The sequence below is a fragment of the Oncorhynchus gorbuscha genome, linkage group LG02, assembly GCF_021184085.1.
Source record: "Oncorhynchus gorbuscha isolate QuinsamMale2020 ecotype Even-year linkage group LG02, OgorEven_v1.0, whole genome shotgun sequence".
Lineage (NCBI taxonomy): Eukaryota > Metazoa > Chordata > Actinopteri > Salmoniformes > Salmonidae > Oncorhynchus > Oncorhynchus gorbuscha.
The window spans coordinates 5,038,188-5,056,164 of NC_060174.1; the positions used below are offsets into that span (position 1 = coordinate 5,038,188).

General features: G+C 47.9%; 1 protein-coding gene across 15 annotated transcripts in view; it reads right to left on the reverse strand.

Moving 5' to 3' along the window:
- The window catches only part of LOC123996431 (kinesin-like protein KIF1A), a 154,533-nt gene that overhangs the window by 11,458 nt on the left and 125,098 nt on the right, over positions 1–17,977 (reverse strand). For 12 of the 15 annotated variants that reach the window (XM_046299892.1, XM_046299882.1, XM_046299874.1 and 9 more), the window contains one exon: positions 11,979–12,005. The exons of the other annotated variants lie outside the window; for them this stretch is intronic. In XM_046299892.1, coding sequence (XP_046155848.1) covers positions 11,979–12,005 — 27 coding nt within the window. The remainder of the gene's footprint in view (positions 1–11,978; positions 12,006–17,977) is intronic. 15 annotated transcript variants of the gene reach the window in all.

Here is a 17,977-nt window from a genome sequence, read left to right on the forward strand (position 1 = left end):
GGATTATTGAGAGGATATGTTGTAATTTAGAGGTTTTCTTAGGAACAGCTACAGGTTATTGCTACTGTATGTCTGATGCAATAGCATTGTGCTAGGTAGCATTAGTGGTAATAGCATTGTGTTAGTTAGCATTAGTGGTCGCATGCTAGTTAGCATTAGTGGTACTAGCATTGTGTTAGTTAACATTAGTGGTAATAGCATCGTGTTAGTTAGCATTAGTGGTACTAGCATTATGTTAGTTAGCATTAGAGGTAATGGCATCTTGTTAGTTAACATTAGTGGTAATAGCATTCTGTTTGTTAGCATTCGTGGTAATATCATTGTGTTAGTTAACATTAGTGGTAATAGCATCGTGTCAGTTAACATTAGTGGCAATAGCATCGTGTTAGTTAGCATTAGTGGCAATAGCATCGTGTTAGTTAGCATTAGTGGTAATAGCATCGTGTCAGTTAGCATTAGTGGCAATAGCATCGTGTTAGTTAGCATTAGCGGTAATTGTGTTAGTTTGCATTAGTGGTAATGGCATTGTGTTAGTTAGCATTAGTGGTAATAGCATTGTGTTAGTTAGCATTAGTGGTAATTGTGTTTGTTAGCATTAGTGGTAATTGTGTTTGTTAGCATTAGTGTTAATAGCATGATGTTAGTTAGCATTAGTGGTAATGGCATAGTTTTAGTTAACATTAGCAGTAATAGCATTGTGTTAGGCAGCGTAGCCTGGTGGTTAGAGCGTTGGACTAGTAACCTGAAGGTTCAAACCCCCGAGCTGACAAGGTACAAATCTGTCGTTCTGCCCCTGAACAGGCAGTTAACCCACTGTTCCTAGGCCATCATTGAAAATAAGAATTCGTTCTTAACTGACTTGCCTAGTTAAATAAAGATAAAATAAAATAGCATTGTGTTAGTTAGAATTATTGTTAATTAGCATTAGTGGTAATAGCATCATGTTATTTAGCATTAGTGGTAATAGCATCGTGTTAGTTAACATTAGTGGTAATAGCATCGTGTTAGTTAGCATTAGTGGTAATAGCATTGTGTTAGATAGCATTAGTGGTGATAGCATTGTGTTAGTTAACATTATGGTAATAGCATCATGTTAGTTAGCATTAGTGGTAATTGTGTTAGTTAGCATTAGTGTTAATAGCATCGTGTTAGTTAACATTAGTGTTAATAGCATTGTGTTAGTTAATATTAGTGATAATAGCATTGTGTTAGTTAGCATTAGTGGTAATAGCATTGTGTTAGATAGCATTAGCTTAGCGAAGAAAAACCAAACACTGATCCTCCTAGACATTTTCTCTGTCAGGAATATGTAACCTACAGTTCATGTGTGTCTAAATGCTACTGAGAGAAGGTATTATTTGATTGCAAGAATAAATTAACAACATAGTTTAGTTTTCTTTTTTAAACACACATCCAATAAAGACAGTAAATAGCATGCAACAGAACCCTTCAGACGTGGGTCATCTCACAATACCATGAGGAACGATGACTTGATCAGCACAGAACCAAATAAAGAAAGGGTGATGAGAGACCAACAGATGAGAGGAGGAGAGGAGGGGAGGAGAGGAAAGGAGGAAATGATAAGAGGACAAAACAGGACAGGGATGAGGAGAAATACCTATGGTCTATTCCCAAGGAGATGCTTTGAGAAGGGAGGAAAGAGAACCGGGAAAACAATGAAAGGTGAGAGTCAGGTAGAGAGTCTGGTGTGGTTGTGAGCATTGTTGTGATCGAGAGTGACAGGACAGGTGTGTTTCCCCCTAGCCTGGAACCAGAACTGTTTGTGCTGTCTTGTCAACTGGGACCAGACTATATTTCCCTTCCATTACCTACAATATGTTGCTCTCTTGACCACAATCTCAATCAGTGAACACATCTGATTTCAACACCAGAACACTTTACATCGTGTCTGTTCTAGAACAACTTAATAACAATGGACCGATATTCCCACAGGGAATGCAATATTACTTCTGTGTTCTGTAGAATTCTGTGAATGTGCTCTTTGGAATTCTGTGAACTTGTTCTATGGAATTCTGTGGATGTGTTCTTTGGAATTCAGTGAACGTGTTCTATGAAATTCTGTGGATGTGTTCTTTGGAATTCTGTGAACGTGTTTGTTCTATGAAATTCTGTGAATGTGTTCTATGGAATTCTGTGAATGTGTTCTATGGAATTCTGTGGATGTGTTCTTTGGAATTCTGTGGATGTGTTCTATGGAATTCTGTGAATGTGTTCTATGGAATTCTGTGAATGTGTTCTATGGAATTCTGTGAATGTGTTCTATGGAATTCTGTGGATGTGTTCTTTGGAATTCTGTGGATGTGTTCTATGGATGTCATGTTTTGTCTTAGATTGTCTTGTCATTTTGCTTTTCCCTCTGTTCATTTTCCCCCTGCTGGTCTTTTTAGGTTCGTTCCCCTTTTTCTCTCTCCCTTCCTCTCTCTCTTCTCTCTATCGTTCCGTTCCTGCTCCCAGCTGTTCCTATTCCCCTAATCAATCATTTAGTCTTCCCACACCTGTTCCATATCTTTTTCCCTGATTAGAGTCCCTATTTCTCTCCTTGTTTTCCGTTCCTGCCCTGTCGGATCCTTGTCTATTGTTCTCCGTGCTGTGTTTGTGTATCGCCCTGTCGTGTCGTGTTTCCCTCAGATGCTGCGTGGTGAGCAGGTGTCTGAGTCTGCTAAGTTCAAGTGCCTTCCCGAGGCAACCTGCAGTTCAAGATCGAGTCTCCAGTCTGTTCTCGTCATTACGAGTGGAAATTGTGTTTTTTTGATTGTATTTTTACTTTACTGGATTAAAGACTCTGTTTTCGCCAAGTCGCTTTTGGGTCCTCATTCACCCGCATAACAGAGGAATTCTGTGAATGTGTTCTATGGAATTCTGTGGAAAGAACCCACAGGATCGGTATCATGATATCTTCACTCAGTTTAGTTGTCATCCACCTCATCTCAACCCCATAGAGAAACATAAACATTACAGTGCTCCATCTAATTACGTGATCTAGACCTCCAGTTGTAATCTGTAGGGGTGGTAAATTACATCTCCCAGTTCTCAACCAATGGTGAGAGGTTCAATATAACATACTCCCTATGTTGTATTTCATTTTGTAGATAATATGCAGATCCATGTCCTCATGCTATTTACCCCGTAGAGACACATACTGAATCATAAAACACGGGACGAGAAATGCATAGATAGTGTTCTACTGAATTCTGTGATCTACCCCTCTAGTTTTCATCTGTTGGAAGAATCTTCTAGTTCTCATTGAACGGTGAAGCTATTAGTATAGTCAGCAAGCACAGATCCCGCATCCTCATGCTCTCTACCCCATAGAGATATTAACTACCGTTCAAAAGATGACAAGAAACTGCCCTGACAGCTAGCAACAATGACAAGAAACTGCCCTGATAGCTAGCAACAATGACAATAAACTGCCCTGACAGCTAGCAACAATGACAAGAAACTGCCCTGATAGCTAGCAACAATGACAAGAAACTGCCCTGATAGCTAGCAACAATGACAATAAACTGCCCTGATAGCTAGCAACAATGACAATAAACTGCCCTGATAGCTAGCAACAATGACAATAAACTGCCCTGATAGCTAGCAACAATGACAATAAACTGCCCTGATAGCTAGCAACAATGACAATAAACTGCCCTGATAGCTAGCAACAATGACAATAAACTGCCCTGATAGCTAGCAACAATGACAATAAACTGCCCTGATAGCTAGCAACAATGACAATAAACTGCCCTGATAGCTAGCAACAATGACAATAAACTGCCCTGATAGCTAGCAACAATGACAAGAAACTGCCCTGACAGCTAGCAACAATGACAATAAACTGCCCTGATAGCTAGCAACAATGACAAGAAACTGCCCTGATAGCTAGCAACAATGACAATAAACTGCCCTGATAGCTAGCAACAATGACAATAAACTGCCCTGATAGCTAGCAACAATGACAATAAACTGCCCTGACAGCTAGCAACAATGACAAGAAACTGCCCTGATTCTGAATGGCCAGACAGCTAGCAACAGTGACAAGAAACTGCCCTGATTCTGAATGGCCAGACAGCTAGCAACAATGACAATAAACTGCCCTGACAGCTAGCAACAATGACAATAAACTGCCCTGACAGCTAGCAACAATGACAATAAACTGCCCTGATTCTGAATGGCCAGACAGCTAGCAACAATGACAATAAACTGCCCTGATTCTGAATGGCCAGACAGCTAGCAACAATGACAATAAACTGCCCTGATAGCTAGCAACAATGACAAGAAACTGCCCTAATTCTGAATGGCCAGACAGCTAGCAACAATGACAATAAACTGCCCTGATTCTGAATGGCCAGACAGCTAGCAACAATGACAATAAACTGCCCTGACAGCTAGCAACAATGACAATAAACTGCGCTGACAGCTAGCAACAATGACAATAAACTGCCCTGACAGCTAGCAACAATGACAAGAAACTTGCATGTCGTTGAATCATAACTTTCTGGTTTTAGTTTCATCTTGTTCTTGATAACATGTCTTGTTTTAGCTAGTTTCACCTTGTTCTTGATGTCTTGTTTTAGCTAGTTTCACCTTGTTCTTGATACCATGTCTTGTTTTAGCTAGTTTCACCTTGTTCTTGATACCATGTCTTGTTTTAGCTAGTTTCACCTTGTTCTTGATACCATGTCTTGTTTTGCTAGTTTCATCTTGTTCTTGATAACATGTCTTGTTTTAGCTAGTTTCAACCTTGTTCTTGATAATGTCTTGTTTTGAGCTAGTTTCAACTTGTTCTTGATACCATGTCTTGTTTTAGCTAGTTTCAATTGTTTTGATAAAAATCTTAGTTTACATGTTTCACCTTGTTCCAATACCATGTCTTGTTTTGACCAATAGTTGAGCACGCTTCAGTTTTGTTGCTAAACAACCAACCAACCCTATATCCCCAGTTCTCATCTAACCAACAACTGTAATGATGTATTTGAAGACATCAAGTGCTCATTCTGCAAATCTTTATGTTTTCATAAACATTTGGATGAAAATCTCCCAGTTCTCATCTATCTCCACTCCAGGGGATGAAAATCCCGTTCTGTTTTGACCAATAGTTGAGGACGAAACATCTCAGTTTTGTATCTCCACAGGGGATGAAACTATATCCCCAGTTCTCATCTATCTCCACTGTAGGGGATGAAACAAACATCTCCACTGTAGGGGATGAAACATCTCCCAGTTCTCATCTATCTCCACTGTAGGGGATGAAACATCTCCCAGTTCTCATCTATCTCCACTGTAGGGGATGAAACATCTCCCAGTTCTCATCTATCTCCACTGTAGGGGATGAAACAAGTTCTCATCTCTCCAGTTCTCAGTTCTATCTCCACTGTAGGGGATGAAACATCTCCCAGTTCTCATCTATCTCCACTGTAGGGGAAACATCTCCCAGTTCTCATCTATCTCCACTGTAGGGGATGAAACATCTCCCAGTTCTCATCTCATCTATCTCCACTGTAGGGGATGAAACATCTCCCAGTTCATCTATCTGTAGGGGATGAAACATCTCCCAGTTCTCATCTATCTCCACTGTAGGGGATGAAACATCTCCCAGTTCTCATCTATCTCCACTGTAGGGGATGAAACATCTCCCAGTTCTCATCTATCTCCACTGTAGGGGATGAAACATCTCCCAGTTCTCATCTATCTACACTGTAGGGGATGAAACATCTCCCAGTTCTCATCTATCTCCACTGTAGGGGATGAAACATCTCCTAGTTCTCATCTATCTCCACTGTAGGGGATGAAACATCTCCCAGTTCTCATCTATCTCTACTGTAGGGGATGAAACATCTCCTAGTTCTCATCTATCTCCACTGTAGGGGATGAAACATCTCCCAGTTCTCATCTATCTCCACTGTAGGGGATGAAACATCTCCTAGTTCTCATCTATCTCCACTGTAGGGGATGAAACATCTCCCAGTTCTCATCTATCTCCACTGTAGGGGATGAAACATCTCCCAGTTCTCATCTATCTCCACTGTAGGGGATGAAACATCTCCCAGTTCTCATCTATCTCCACTGTAGGGGATGAAACATCTCCCAGTTCTCATCTATCTCCACTGTAGGGGATGAAAAACATCTCCCAGTTCTCATCTATCTCCACTGTAGGGGATGAAACATCTCCCAGTTCTCATCTATCTCCACTGTAGGGGATGAAACATCTCCCAGTTCTCATCTATCTCCACTGTAGGGGATGAAACATCTCCCAGTTCTCATCACTTCACATGGCTTCAGATGAAACAGAACCATCTTCCACTCTCCTTCTCCTCCACCTCCCCCTCTCCTTCTCCTCCACCTCCCCCTCTCCTTCTCCTCCTCCTCTACCTCCTCTTCTTCTCCTCTACCTCCTCTTCTTCTCCTCTACCTCCTCTCCTTCCTCTTCTCCTTCCTCCTCTACCTCCTCTCCTTCCTCCTCTACCTCCTCCCATTCTCCTCTACCTACTCTCATTCTCGTCTACCTCCTCTACCTACTCTCCTTCTCCTCTCCTTCTCCTCAACCTCCTCTCCTTCTCCTCCACCTCCTCTCCTTCTCCTCCACCTCCTCTCCTTCTCCTCCACCTCCTCTCCTTCTCCTCTTCTCCTCCACCTCCTCCACCTCTTCACCTTCTCCTCCACCCACCTCTCCTTCTCCTCCACCTCCTCTCCTTCTCCTCCCCCCTCTCCTTCACCTCCTCTCCTTCTCCTCCCTCTACTTCTACTCCAACCCCTCTCCTTATTTAGTCAATACATTGATACATGAGGTCTTCCCATCAGCAAATGATCACACATTGAAACCAGTTATAACCAGTTATGTTCCTGGCCCGCCACCAAGCACGACCTTAAATCTGAAAACGCTCATCCAAGCTGAGAAATGTAAGAGGGAACTAATGTTTCTTTAGGCCATTAAAAAGAGGCAAAAATCACATGATTCAGACGTTGAGAGCCGTCCGTTGGCTTTTGACGACCTGGTGGGAAATCTAGAGAGAGGAACGGAGAGGTACTGAACAGCTGTTATATCGTGGGAAGCATTTTACTGTTAAGTCTACACCTGTTGTTTATGAAGCACGTGACAAATAACATTAGATTGTATTTGAATAGCTGCTGTAGTGGAGTTGTGTCTTTGGACCTAGAGGAGCTATGACCCACTGGGATCACCATTGGGTATTCTCCTTCCATCCTTTCAACTCCTAACTACTGACCTCACTGCTCTCACACACACACACACACACACACACACACACACACACACACACACACACACACACACACACACACACACACACACACACACACACACACACACACACACACACACACACACACACACACACACAGCAAGTAGCGAGCGGAAAGACTTAGTAAAGGGTCTGCATCCTCAATGGCACCCATATACCCTCTTTAAGGCACTACCCATAGGGGCTCTGGTCAAATGTAGTGCACTATATAGGGAATAGGGCTCCATTACTGCTGATGTAATGGTTACAGGATTACAGTTGAATGTTAAGTGTCTGAAACAACCACCGACTTAGCCTGCCAGCCAGGATACTGTAAACGAGGTTCCGTATGAACGTCAAGTCTTTAGTAATACTGAGTAATCCCTACTGGAACACAGTTTCCCTTGCTGCCCAGAGAGCTCCTTCCCGTCGCTGCGATCTGATGGGACTCATGGTCTGCATCTCAAATTGTACCCTATTTCCTCTTTAGGGCACTACCCATAGGGCTCTGGTCTAAAGTAGTGCACTATATAGGGAATAGGGTGCCATAGGTCTCTGATCTAAAGTAGTGCACTATATAGGGAATAGGGTGCCATAGGGCTCTGGTCTAAAGTAGTGCACTATTTAGGGAATAGGGGCTCTGGTCTAAAGTAGTGCACTATATAGGGAATATAGGCTCTGGTCTAAAGTAGTGCACTATATATAGGGAATAGGGCTCTGGTCTAAAGTAATGCACTATATATAGGGAATAGGGCTCTGGTCTAAATGTAGTGCACTATATATAGGGAATAGGGCTCTGGTCTAAAATAGTACACTATATAGGGAATAGGGCTCTGGTCTAAAGTAGTGCACTATATATAGGGAATAGGGCTCTGGTCTAAAGTAGTGTACTATATAGGGAATAGGGATCTGGTCTAAAGTAGTGCACTATATAGCTTATTGATGTCTATTTCTAAAGCATTGAGTGTGTTTTTTGGAAGATATCGATGACATAACTTTATACAAAAACTTAAAATTATTTCGGACCTCCTTACAATGTTTCCATGTTTATTTTTGAAAATATATATATTTTTATCAATGCTATAACCCTTTAAGCAGGACACACAAGATGAAAATCAGGATCATTACTGCCCCCTAGTGGCCATTGCAGAGGTTTGCAACAGGTGAGGAAATGGTGCATGGGCATCATTCAGGCTAATTTCACCTCATCAAATAGGTCTTATTTGTAACCTTCCGGAATAATCTGCTGGTTCAGGTTAATGGTTCATCCAGGCATAACGTAACAGTGTCAATAATAACAGTTAAAGTATGTGGGTGTAGGTGACACGTGAATGACCCTCGAATGTCTAGATTCTGGCTTGTAGCTTGTTTTGTAAAAGTTCCTGTGCGGAAGCACAGGCCAAAGAGGAGACAGAAGCTGAAAATTATGGCCCCACAGCCAGCCAAGTTCAGACACAGCCAGCCAAGTGCAGTACATACTGTAGAAAGCAAAGCAAGCCATGCATTGCAGCCTCCGTACACCATCAGCTTTCAGCCGCAACCCCAGACCCAGCAGTCCCAGCAATCCCCAGTCCCCAGACCCAGCAGTCCCAGCAATCCCCAGTCCCCAGACCCAGCAGTCCAAGCCATCCCCAGACCCAGCAGTCCAAGCCAGCCCCAGCCCCCAGAACTTGCAGTCCCAGCCATCCCCAGCCCCCAGAACCAGCAGTCCCAGCCATCCCCAGCCCCCAGAACCAGCAGTCCCAGCCATCCCCAGCCCCCAGAACCAGCAGTCCCAGCCATCCCCAGCCCCCAGAACCAGCAGTCCCAGCCATCCCCAGCCCCCAGACCCAGCAGTCCCAGCCATCCCCAGCCCCAGACCCAGCAGTCCAAGCCAGCCCCAGACCCAGCAGTCCAAGCCAGCTCCAGACCCAGCAGTACAAGCCAGGGGTCTGGGCCCTAGCCTTCAGCTCTAACTTCAGCCTCAGACCCCCATTGTCTCACGTCAGATAGAGCGACGGCCGTCTGCACTGATCCGTCTGTTAACTCGCAAACAATCATGGGAATAACTCAAAACAAGTCTGGCTACAATATGCTGTCATTCTAATACCATCCTCAAAACAGTCAGAGTTAATCTTAACAAAACTATAAACCTGTAGCTAATATTGACTTTTTTTAAATTAATTTTTTTTATGAGCAAATCTTCACTACCTAATTCTACATCTAGCAACAATGTTTTGTGGTAGTAGAATCAGTATTTATGAGATTCAAGATGTGTCCGCTTGCTAGCTGAACCAATCCGAATGAAATGATGGACACCGTTGGGTCAACGCCGACTCTTCCCTCTAGCTGTAGTGTAGTGAAGTTCTAGCTAAACACACAAATTAGTGTTTGTGATATTTCTTTTTCCGGCCGTGATCAGTGTTCCGCCGAGTTCTACAGCCAAGCTGCTCTCTGTGACGTCTACAGCCAAGCTGCTCTCTGTGACGTCGCCACCTTGGCCAAATGTTACAATGTATCAGTGTTCCCCCGAGTTCTACAGCCAAGCTGCTCTTTGTGAAGTCACCACCTTGGCCAAATGTTACAATGTCAGTGTTCAGCTGCTCTGTTCCACCGAGTTCTACAGCCAAGCTGCTCTCTGTGACGTCACCACCTTGGCCAAATGTTACAATGTATCAGTGTTCCCCCGAGTTCTACAGCCAAGCTGCTCTCTGTGACGTCACCACCTTGACCAAATGTTACAATGTATCAGTGTTCCACCGAGTTCTACAGCCAAGCTGCTCTCTGTGACGTCACCACCTTGGCCAAATGTTACAATGTATCAGTGTTCCACCGAGTTCTACAGCCAAGCTGCTCTCTGTGACGTCGCCACCTTGGCCAAATGTTACAATGTATCAGTGTTCCACCGAGTTCTACAGCCAAGCTGCTCTCTGTGACGTCACCACCTTGGCCAAATGTTACAATGTATCAGTGTTCCACCGAGTTCTACAGCCAAGCTGCTCTCTGTGACGTCGCCACCTTGGCCAAATGTTACAATGTATCAGTGTTCCACCGAGTTCTACAGCCAAGCTGCTCTCTGTGACGTTCGCCACCTTGGCCAAATGTTACAATGTATCAGTGTTGTGACGTCACCACCTTCCGTTGTTCTACAGCCAAGCTGCTCTCTGTGACGTCACCACCTTGGCCAAATGTTACAATGTATCAGTGTTCCACGAGTTCGAGTTCTACAGCCAAGCTGCTCTCTGTGCCGTCACCACCTTGGCCAAATGTTACAATGTATCAGTGTTCCACCGAGTTCTACAGCCAAGCTGCTCTCTGTGACGTCACCACCTTGGCCAAATGTTACAATGTATCAGTGTTCCACCGAGTTCTACAGCCAAGCTGCTCTCTGTGACGTCACCACCTTGGCCAAATGTTACAATGTATCAGTGTTCCACCGAGTTCTACAGCCAAGCTGCTCTCTGTGACGTCACCACCTTGGCCAAATGTTACAATGTAGCGAGACACAGTGCCATCTGTCAATCAGATTATGTGCTGATTTTGTTTTCTGAGAACAGTCCTGTACAACTTCAACAAAAAAAGATGTCAAACTAACTACCGTAATGGCTATTGCACTAAGGCTGCTAGCTGGAGCAAGTTTGATCAGCCGATCAAGCATGGTTTACTGTAGTAGCTAGTGTGTCATAGTTACTGGGAGTGGAGTGATTTTCAGAATTAGGAACTAGTATTAGCTGGATGTGCAAAATATAGATTTAATTTTTATTTTTTTTAATGAGTTCCACGTCCTACAAGACAGATCGGTTGACGGATGAGTGAAGCAATCTGACGTGAGACAATGCCCTCAGACCCACAACAGCACAATGCCCTCAGACCCACAACAGCACAATGCCCAGACCCACAACAGCACAATGCCCTCAGACCCACAGCAGCACAATACATCAGACCCACAACAGCACAATGCCCTCAGACCCACAGCAGCTCAGCAACAAACACACAATCCAGGAGGAGGAGGAGGAGGGGGGGGAATGCAGCACAGTCCCTCAAATCTCCGAAAGTGGGAGAGTAGGAAACAACAAAGAGAGAAGAACAAAACAGGGGAGGAGAGAGAAGGAGAGACAGAGAAGGAGAGACAGAGAGAGAGAGAAGGAGAGAGAGAGACAGAGAGAGAGAGAGAGAGAGAGAGAGAGAGAGAGAGACAGAGAGAGAGAGACAGAGAAGGAGAGACAGAGAGAGAGAGAAGGAGAGAGAGAGAGAGAGAGAGAGAGAGAGAGAGAGAGAGAGAGAGAGAGAGAGAGAGAGAGAGAGAGAGAGAGAGACAGAGAGAGAGAGACAGAGAAGGAGAGACAGAGAGAGAGACAGAGAGAGAAACAGAGAGACAGAGAGACAGAGAGAGAAACAGAGAGACAGAGAGACAGAGAGAGAAACAGAGAGAGAGAGAGAGAGAGAGAGAGAGAGAGAGAGAGAGAGAGAGAGAGAGAGAGAGAGAGAGAGAGAGAGAGAGAGAGAGAGAGACAGAGACAGAGACAGAGACAGAGACAGAGACAGAGACAGAGAGAGAGAGACAAAACCCACAGAGGAAAACAATGGGAACTGAATGATGGATGGATGACTAGAGTTTAAAATTAAGTGAGAGTGAAGAGATTAAAATAGATTTTACAGGAACACGACAAGGGGACGTGTTATCTATTAGTAAATAGTTTTTACTGAATAGTAGAATGGAAGGATAGTGATTTGATATAAATCATATACCTAGGCATGTCTGAATCAAGAAACTGTCTGCGAAAACACACAAAACAACATTGTGTTAGTGGACTGGAGGGAGAGACACGTCAGCAGCAGCATGTTGTCCCTTACTGATGACCTCACAGCAAATCTGTTTGTTCCTGTATGATGGCAGCAAGGGCTATGTCTGAGGAATGGTTTTTGGGTTAAGGGAAAGGAGACCAGCAAAGCAGTGTGGTTAAACCTTATAAGAGAGGTCACAATACTAGTACATAATCATGAGGAAACATCAACATAACTTCACAAGTTATACACTAACAAGCCACTACTGTTTGAAGTACAGGAAAATGCAGGGCTGTGCTAAGTGCGTTATGGTGTGTAGTTGTGGTGTGTAGTGCTGGTGTGTAGATAAGGTGTGTAGTTATGCTAAGTGAATTATGGTGTGTAGTTATGGTGTGTAGTTATGGTGTGCAGTTATGGTGTGTAGTTGTGCTAAGTGAGTTATGGTGTGTAGTTATGGTGTGTAGTTATGGTGTGTAGTTATGGTGTGTAGTTGTGCTAAGTGAGTTATGGTGTGTAGTTATGGTGTGTAGTTATGGTGTGTAGTTATGGGGTGTAGTTATGGTGTGTAGTTATGGTATGTAGTCATGGTGTGTAGTTATGGTGTGTAGTTATGGTGTGTAGATAAGGTGTGTAGTTATGGTGTGTAGTCATGGTGTGTAGTCATGTTGTGTAGTTATGGTGTGTAGTCATGTTGTGTAGATAAGGTGTGTAGTTATGGTGTGTAGTTATGGTGTGTAGTTATGGGTGTAGTTATGGGGTGTAGATATGGGGTGTAGTTATGGGGTGTAGTTATGGGGTGTAGATGTAAATGTAGATATGGGGTGTAGTTATGGGGTGTAGTTATGGGGTGTAGATATGGGGTGTAGTTATGGGGTGTAGATATGGGGTGTAGTTATGGGGTGTAGTTATGGGGTGTAGTTATGGGGTTTATAGTTATGGGGTGTAGTTATGCTAAGTGAGTGAGCATAGGACAACAGTCCAGTACACGGGTGGATATGTGGTCTTGAAATGGCAGGAGGGTGTGTCCCATGAGGATCAACATTATCCATTAATGTTTTACAGCTGCTGGTACAAGCTACACTCCATAGGGTCTTGTAGATCTATGTGAGGATGGGGACTGAGTGAGATTATAGTAACAATTAGTTTAATAATGAGGTGAGAGGTGGGTACGCAGTGACCAGGGTGAGAGGTGAGTACGCAGTGACTAGGGTGAGAGGTGCGTACGCAGTGACCGGGGTGAGAGGTGAGTATGCAGTGACCAGGGTGAGAGGTGCGTACGCAGTGACCAGGGTGAGAGGTAGGTACGCAGTGACCAGGGTGAGTACGCAGTGACCAGGGTGAGTACGCAGTGACCGGGTGAGAGGTGAGTACGCAGTGACCGGGGTGAGAGTTGAGTACGCAGTGACCATGGGTGAGAGGTGAGTACGCAGTGACCGGGGAGAGAGGTGAGTACGCAGTGACCGGGGTGAGAGGTGAGTACGCAGTGACCGGGGTGAGAGGTGAGTACGCAGTGACCAGGGTGAGTACGCAGTGACCAGGGTGAGTACGCAGTGACCGGGTGAGAGGTGAGTACGCAGTGACCAGGGTGAGAGGTGAGTACGCAGTGACCAGGGTGAGAGGTGAGTACGCAGTGACCAGGGTGAGAGGTGAGTACGCAGTGTCCAGGGTGAGAGGTGAGTACGCAGTGACCAGGGTGAGAGGTGAGTACGCAGTGACCTGGGTGAGAGGTGAGTACGCAGTGACCAGGGTGAGTACGCAGTGACCAGGGTGAGTACGCAGTGACCGGGTGAGAGGTGAGTACGCAGTGTCCGGGGTGAGAGGTGAGTACGCAGCGACCAGGGTGAGAGGTGAGTACGCAGCGACCTGGGTGAGAGGTGAGTACGCAGCGACCAGGGTGAGAGGTGAGTACGCAGTGACCAAGGTGAGAGGTGAGTACGCAGTGACCAAGGTGAGAGGTGAGTACGCAGTGACCAAGGTGAGAGGTGAGTACGCAGTGACCAGGGTGAGAGGTGAGTACGCAGGGACCAGGGTGAGAGGTGAGTACGCAGGGACCAGGGTGAGAGGTGAGTACGCAGTGACCAGGGTGAGAGGTGAGTACGCAGTGACCAAGGTGAGAGGTGAGTACGGAGTGACCAAGGTGAGAGGTGAGTACGCAGTGACCGGGGTGAGAGGTGAGTACGCAGTGACCGGGGTGAGAGGTGAGTACGCAGTGACTGGGGTGAGAAGTGAGTACGCTGTGACCGGGGTGAGAGTTGAGTACGCAGTGACCATGGGTGAGAGGTGAGTATGCAGTGACCGGGGAGAGAGGTGAGTACGCAGTGACCGGGGTGAGAGGTGAGTACGCAGTGACCTGGGTGAGAGGTGAGTACGCAGTGACCGGGGTGAGAGGTGAGTACGCAGTGACCAGGGTGAAAGGTGAGTACACAGTGACCGGGGTGAAAGGTGAGTACGCAGTGACCGGGTGAGAGTTGAGTACGCAGTGACTGGGGTGAGAGGTGAGTACGCAGGGACTGGGGTGAGAGGTGAGTACACAGTGACCAGGATGAGAGGTGAGTACGCAGTGATGAGAGACCAGGGTGAGAGTTGAGTACGCAGTGACCAGGGTGAGAGGTGAGTACGCAGTGACCAGGGTGAGAGGTGAGTACGCAGTGACCGGGGTGAGAAGTGAGTACGCAGTGACTGGGGTGAGAAGTGAGTACGCAGTGACCGGGGTGAGAGTTGAGTACGCAGTGACTGGGGTGAGAGGTGAGTACGCAGTGACCGGGGTGAGAGGTGAGTACGCAGTGACCATGGGTGAGAGGTGAGTACGCAGTGACCGGGGTGAGAGGTGAGTACGCAGTGACCGGGGTGAGAGGTGAGTACGCAGTGTCCGGGGTGAGAGGTGAGTACGCAGTGACCGGGGTGAGAGGTGAGTACGCAGCGACCTGGGTGAGAGGTGAGTACGCAGTGACCAGGGTGAGAGGTGAGTACGCAGTGACCATGGGTGAGAGGTGAGTACGCAGTGACCAGGGTGAGAGGTGAGTACGCAGTGACCTGGGTGAGAGGTGAGTACGCAGTGACCAGGGTGAGTACGCAGTGACCTGGGTGAGTACGCAGCGACCAGGGTGAGAGGTGAGTACGCAGTGACCAAGGTGAGAGGTGAGTACGCAGTGACCAAGGTGAGAGGTGAGTACGCAGTGACCAAGGTGAGAGGTGAGTACGCAGTGACCAGGGTGAGAGGTGAGTACGCAGGGACCAGGGTGAGAGGTGAGTACGCAGGGACCGGGGTGAGAGGTGAGTACGCAGTGACCAGGGTGAGAGGTGAGTACGCAGTGACCAAGGTGAGAGGTGAGTACGGAGTGACCAAGGTGAGAGGTGAGTACGCAGTGACCGGGGTGAGAGGTGAGTACGCAGTGACCGGGGTGAGAGGTGAGTACGCAGTGACCGGGGTAAGAGGTGAGTACGCAGTGACTGGGGTGAGAAGTGAGTACGCTGTGACCGGGGTGAGAGTTGAGTACGCAGTGACCATGGGTGAGAGGTGAGTATGCAGTGACCGGGGAGAGAGGTGAGTACGCAGTGACCGGGGTGAGAGGTGAGTACGCAGTGACCAGGGTGAGAGGTGAGTACGCAGTGACCGGGGTGAGAGGTGAGTACGCAGTGACCGGGGTGAAAGGTGAGTACGCAGTGACCGGGTGAGAGTTGAGTACGCAGTGACCGGGGTGAGAGGTGAGTACGCAGGGACTGGGGTGAGAGGTGAGTACACAGTGACCAGGGTGAGAGGTGAGTACGCAGTGATGAGAGACCAGGGTGAGAGTTGAGTACGCAGTGACCAGGGTGAGAGGTGAGTACGCCGTGACCAGGGTGAAAGGAGAATACGCAGTGACCAGGGTGAGAGGTGAGTACGGAGTGACCGGGGTGAGAGGTGAGTACGCAGTGACCGGGGTGAGAGGTGAGTACGCAGTGACCGGGGTGAGAGGTGAGTACGCAGTGACCTGGGTGAGAGTTGAGTACGCAGTGACCGGGGTGAGAGGTGAGTACGCAGTGACCGGGGTGAGAGTTGAGTACGCAGTGACCAGGGTGAGAGTTGAGTACGCAGTGACCGGCGTGAGAGGTGAGTACGCAGTGACCGGGGTGAGAGGTGAGTACGCAGTGACCTGGGTGAGAGTTGAGTACGCAGTGACTGGGGTGAGAAGTGAGTACGCTGTGACCGGGGTGAGAGTTGAAGTGACGGGGAGAGAGGTGAGTACGCAGTGACCGGGGTGAGAGGTGAGTACGCAGTGACCGGGGTGAGAGGTGAGTACGCAGTGACCTGGGTGAGAGTTGAGTACGCAGTGACCTGGGTGAGAGTTGAGTACGCAGTGACCGGGGTGAGAGTGAGTACGCAGTGACCAGGGTGAGAGTTGAGTACGCAGTGACCAGGGTGACTGAGTACGCAGTGACTGGCGTGAGAGGTGAGTACGCAGGGCCTGGGGTGAGAGGTGAGTACACAGTGACCAGGGTGAGAGGTGAGTACGCAGTGATGAGAGACCAGGGTGAGAGTTGAGTAAGCAGTGACCAGGGTGAGAGGTGAGTACGCAGTGACCAAGGTGAGAGGTGAGTACGCAGTGACAAAGGTGAGAGGTGAGTACGCAGTGACCAAGGTGAGAGGTGAGTACGCAGGGACCGGGGTGAGAGGTGAGTACGCAGTGACCAGGGTGAGAGGTGAGTACGCAGCGTCCAGGGTGAGAGGTGAGTACGCAGCGACCAGGGTGAGAGGTGAGTACGCAGCGACCAAGGTGAGAGGTGAGTACGCAGCGACCTGGGTGAGAGGTGAGTACGCAGTGACCAAGGTGAGAGGTGAGTACGCCGTGACCAGGGTGAAAGGAGAATACGCAGTGACCAGGGTGAGAGGTGAGTACGGAGTGACCGGGGTGAGAGGTGAGTACGCAGTGACCGGGGTGAGAGGTGAGTACGCAGTGACCGGGGTGAGAGGTGAGTACGCAGTGACCTGGGTGAGAGTTGAGTACGCAGTGACCGGGGTGAGAGGTGAGTACGCAGTGACCGGGGTGAGAGTTGAGTACGCAGTGACCAGGGTGAGAGTTGAGTACGCAGTGACTGGCGTGAGAGGTGAGTACGCAGGGCCTGGGGTGAGAGGTGAGTACACAGTGACCAGGGTGAGAGGTGAGTACGCAGTGATGAGAGACCAGGGTGAGAGTTGAGTAAGCAGTGACCAGGGTGAGAGGTGAGTACGCAGTGACCAAGGTGAGAGGTGAGTACGCAGTGACAAAGGTGAGAGGTGAGTACGCAGTGACCAAGGTGAGAGGTGAGTACGCAGGGACCGGGGTGAGAGGTGAGTACGCAGCGTCCAGGGTGAGAGGTGAGTACGCAGCGACCAGGGTGAGAGGTGAGTACGCAGCGACCAAGGTGAGAGGTGAGTACGCAGCGACCTGGGTGAGAGGTGAGTACGCAGTGACCAAGGTGAGAGGTGAGTACGCAGTGACCAAGGTGAGAGGTGAGTACGCAGGGACCGGGGTGAGAGGTGAGTACGCAGTGACCAGGGTGAGAGGTGAGTACGCAGTGACCAGGGTGAGAGGTGAGTACGCAGTGACCAGGGTGAGAGGTGAGTACGCAGTGACCAAGGTGAGAGGTGAGTACGCAGTGACCGGGGTGAGAGGTGAGTACGCAGTGACCGGGGTGAGAGGTGAGTACGCAGTGACTGGGGTGAGAAGTGAGTACGCAGTGACCGGGGTGAGAGTTGAGTACGCAGTGATCATGGGTGAGAGGTGAGTACGCAGTGACCGGGGTGAGAGGTGAGTACGCAGTGACCTGGGTGAGAGTTGAGTACGCAGTGACCGGGGTGAGAGTTGAGTACGCAGTGACCGGGGTGAGAGTTGAGTACGCAGTGACCGGCGTGAGAGGTGAGTACGCAGGGCCTGGGGTGAGAGGTGAGTACGCAGGGCCTGGGGTGAGAGGTGAGTAAACAGTGACCAGGGTGAGAGGTGAGT